Raw genomic sequence first — 4451 nt, 5'->3', positions numbered from 1 at the left:
CTGGTTACGTGCCGCGAGGTCGCTCCTCGTGCCGACTCCTCGCCGCGGCTAAACGTTTTGTTTATTTCGGCCTCTTCAGCTCCTTGTTTGGCTCGCTCCTCCCGCCTGTCTCAACCCCTCGCTCGGCCTCCCCTCGTGCACTAGATGTTTATTTGTGTTATTCTGTCGCACTTGAATAGCAGGCGTTGGCTTTGTTTGCTTTACTTGGAGGGTATCTTTTGTCTGAATGTACTTCATGCACAGCTGCAAACACGTATTTGAAGACATGGCGGTGCTTTAATATTTGGCTTTAATGTAAATGATGTCCGTGCTTCAAACACAAAATTCTTTCCTGTGAAGAAATAATAGAGAAAGGAACTAAATCTACATCAACAGCTCCATTAGAGAGACTCCTGGAGCCACAGGTGTTCAGACTGTAACCAGAATAATACTTTTTTTATTTTTTTTATTAAAAAAGCAGACTAGTAGTTTGTGTACCTGCTGCTTTCCCCTTGTTTGAATGCTTGTGATTGACACATCTCAGTAGACCAACCTGACACCTAGTCTAAATTCTAACGAGTGGCTCCCTTTCTATTTGTTGGACTCTATAATTTGTGTGGTATAACGTGCACCACTCCTGTATAGTGAGCTAAAACTAGAAATGGGTTCTTGGCTGATGGACTGTGGCTGTAATGACAGTTTATCAATGAAGCTGAACTGTGCTCACTTCATTCTATCGTTGGATCCACGATGCTTTCTTAGTTTATGTAACAGGATTTATTGAGATCTTACAATAAGAGGAAAAATTGTGGTTTTACGACACATTGAATCATCATATCATATCAATTCCAGTGTCCTAAAAGTCACTTGTGGGATTCTGGGATGATTTCATCGTTGCTTCTATTTGAATAATATCAAGAGGAAGTCTCCAGAGGGAGAGTCCTACCATCTTGGGTGATTCCTTGACCTTTTCCCCTCGTGCCACAGTGAGAGTGACATTTGTGGGTCACAGTGAAATCTCTCTGAAAGATATTGGATGGATCGCCGTGACATTTGCTGCATATATTCAAGCTCCCAAAAAATGTTGACAAGGCTTGACATGTCATCGGAGGACCGGCAGGAAATGCAGACACCGACGGTTCCCAGAGAATGAATTCTAATCGCTTTGCTAAATCTCTGACTACTGACAGCACATTTAACTCCATATCAGAAGTATTATTCATTTTACGGCCTTTAAAAAAACTCTGGAGTATTATAGAGGGGATTGTGCCACCGGGAGCCGTTTGTCTGCATGTTAAGTTGTGCCAGGATATTCAATAAACTGATTTTTTGGTTACATGACCAACAGAAAGTAGACCTGGAAACAGGCCCGGTTCCAGAACAGAATGCCTTGGGGTGCATCTGAGATTACAGGGGGTGCACCAGTACTATACAAACCAGCTACCCAGCTTCAGTTCAGACTTCGCTTTTTTACACACAGGCCTTTCTACCATAGACAAGCACTTCTGTGTAGTTCTACTGACATGTTGAGACAACAAACAATTACTGTGCTTAAAAGATGGTATCATATCATGTCTTGTGATGTGGAGAACATTTCAGCTGCAACATTTGCTTATTGATATCTTAGATAGCTTTGAATATGAGATAGGTTTTTGATATGTGTGATGTGTGAGTTGTAAAAAAGAACAGAATTCTACACAAAAAAAAAAACATGTGACTGCAATTCAAAAATAACGTTTATTTTTTATAAATTGGGGCAGGATATTTGACATAACAAATAATTTTACATTGCCACTTAAAAATAAAACAGATTTTAGCTGAACAAGGAAAGAACACTTTCAGATTTTGAACTTTGTCCAAAAAGTAATCAGTATAATTCTTAAAGTTAACATAACAGTAAATAAATACAATAAAAAGAAATATGGGTTCTTATGAACATAATACATTTAATACATTAATAAAAGAAGCTGTTGTTGACATATATGAACAAATAATTTTACAATGTCATTCAAATTGTAACAACTACCAGTATGTAGACATCAGGCTGTCAGCAGCCATTTTCTCAAACTGTCCCAGGTTCCAAGACAGGGGCACACTTGATCCACCAGGGGGCACAGGATCCTTGTTGGACAGTCAAAAGTCAAAGGTTAAACTATGTACATAACAAATTGTACATTATTATATTTAATACAAACGAGGTATTCCCCCCTCAGTAGAATAAAATGACTAACATTACCCAACAACTATAGCAGTGTAGGATACATAATCATGTTAAAATAAACATAATACTTGATACAATAAAATCTGAAATGTGATTACAAAAAATATTTCTTACCCTCAGAAGAGCTGCAGCCTCCTTGAAGCTGTGCTGAATCTTCTTAGCAGCGTCTCTTTCCACTCTCCAGTTAACTTCTTGGTGAGGTCCTTCTCCACAGCAATCTGGATGAGACAGGCTTTTCTTTTGTGGAGCATGCTCCTTCTGTGTTCACTGAACACATTTTTGAGAGTTGAAAATGAATTTTCACATGTTGCAGTTGATGCACCGAAGGTAAGGCTCAGCTTGAGTGTTTTTAGCACAGTAGGCATGGCTGCTAGAGGCTCACAGTATCGTATCAAAATGTCCTGTGTAGTCCAGTTTTCATTTGATTTGGCCATTTCGTCCTGCAGAAACTGCTGTGCTACAGCAAACTCAGCTTCCTTCATCTCTGTGCCTGTTAGGTCAAGCAGTGGTCTCACTTTGTTTGTGTTCAGGAAATCTTCACTCCCTGGGTGTAAGGTGCAGAGGGCCTGCACCAGTTGGCTGTTTCTTATGCTGAATCTTGCTTTAATCTCTCCCACTACAGCATCCAATGTACTGAAATACAGTCTTTTACACCCAGTCCTCTCTTCCGCTTCCTTTTGACGGTGACCAACTGTGGTGTCCACCACATAGTCACTCAAGTGGCTCAAATTTCTTGGTCGTTTCTGTGGGGGTGCTGCTGCAGGAGGTTCTGAGGTCTGTCTGTCTTGAGAGAATTTCTCCCAAAATGTGTCAAACTGAGTATCACATCTCAGCTTCTCAACACACGCCAAGGCACTTTGGACCAGTCTGACACCAGTGTAGAGGTCTGTGGATTTGGCTTGGAGTGCAGTGTTGGGAGGATCAAGCAAACTCAATATTTGATGCGTCATGCAGGCAATGAACAGGAAGCTGGGCTGGGTAATGGCCTTCAAAAGCCCTGTGGCCTCCATTCGCACCTCTGCTGCACTGGTTTGGGAGCCTTCGATCCCACGAAGCAAGTGGACAATGTTATCAATTGATTTCAGGATCACCGTCACTGTGGCCAGGTGGCCTGTCCACCGTTGCTCAAGCAACCTCTTCAACTTCTCGCCCGTGTACACTGCAGCCACTGTAGGTTTCTTGAAGTACTTGTAGAGTGAGGTGCATACACTGAAAAAGTTTTCCAGTGCGAAATCAGAAGACATGGCGTGCACCACAACCAAATGCAACTGATGATTAAAGCAGTGTACGTATGGCACCTCTCTCTGCAATTCTTCCTGCACGATTTTCTGCATCCCTCCGTGTACTCCAGACATGACACTTGCCCCATCGTAACACTGACTGAGCACCTTCGCTGTATTTAGCCCAATGTCTCTCAACTGTGCCAAAACCAGCTGAGTCAGAGACTTGGCATCACATTGTTTGGTAGTGGCCATTGAGACAAGTCGCTCCCTTACAGTGTTGCTTGTGTCCACGTAGCGAAGCACTATGGATATATTTTCGCAGCCAGTGGGATCTTTGGTGCCATCAACCTTTAATGTGTACCAAGCCTCTCCTATATCTTTCACTATTTCCTCTGTGATGATTGTTCTCATGATTTCAATAATTTCATTTTGGATGTGATGTGATGTGTATGTGGCATTCGCAGGGATGGTGCTAAAAATCCTAGCAAGGTCCTTGTCCTTTTTAAGGGTGTAGTCCATCAATGCAAGAAAAATGCCACTGCCCACCTATCCTCTTGCATCCAAAGCATCATCTGAGCCACGAAAAGGCAGCTGGTTTAAAGCTATAAATTGAATGATGTCAACAATAGCTGCTACATAGGTGCGGTTCCTCTCCAGTTGTGCTGTATTTACAAGTGTGGAGATCTCTGTACCAGTCACACTCCTTGTACGCCTCTCCTTCCACAATGCCACTGACTTCATGTGCTCTTTGCTGGACTTGTGCCTTCCCAGCCCCTTTCCACGTACAAGAGCATGGCGCCAGTTGTTGTAGCCAGTCATGGTGAAAGCATCGGTGCTGTTTTTATTTGACCCAAAGTTTCTGCAGGCATAGCAGAAAATTGAATCTTTCTCACACGAATACTCTAGCCATTCTCTAGCAGCAAACCACGAGCTGCAAAAGGACTGCTTTACCCCACTGTACAGGCGAGTCGGATATGTTTTAAGAAATACCTGGGTAGGCTGTGTTGATCCGAGATCCCCTGGCACTT

The 4451-nt window shown here is 42.6% G+C and overlaps 1 protein-coding gene across 1 annotated transcript; it reads right to left on the bottom strand.

The window, feature by feature from the left end:
• Window positions 1-1384: 1384 nt before the first annotated feature.
• On the bottom strand, window positions 1385-3938 carry LOC128429890 (uncharacterized). The gene is made up of 2 exons (XM_053415753.1): window positions 2315-3938; window positions 1385-2100 (listed from the first exon to the last, which is right to left on the bottom strand). Exon 1 carries the CDS (start codon window positions 3832-3834, stop codon window positions 2317-2319), a length of 1518 nt encoding a protein of 505 aa, XP_053271728.1. The 5' UTR covers window positions 3835-3938; the 3' UTR covers window positions 1385-2100; window positions 2315-2316.
• Between the last annotated feature and the right edge of the window lie 513 nt (window positions 3939-4451).

The sequence above is a fragment of the Pleuronectes platessa genome, chromosome 23 (genome assembly GCF_947347685.1).
Source record: "Pleuronectes platessa chromosome 23, fPlePla1.1, whole genome shotgun sequence".
Classification (NCBI taxonomy): Eukaryota; Metazoa; Chordata; class Actinopteri; order Pleuronectiformes; family Pleuronectidae; genus Pleuronectes; species Pleuronectes platessa.
Note: the sequence above shows the minus strand (reverse complement) of the source record. Positions and strands in the feature narration are given on the sequence as shown.

Bases quoted from the DNA above. Each gene is read 5' to 3' on its own strand.
- LOC128429890 (XM_053415753.1), bottom strand. From the start codon at position 3,834: ATGAGAACAATCATCACAGAGGAAATAGTGAAAGATATAGGAGAGGCT.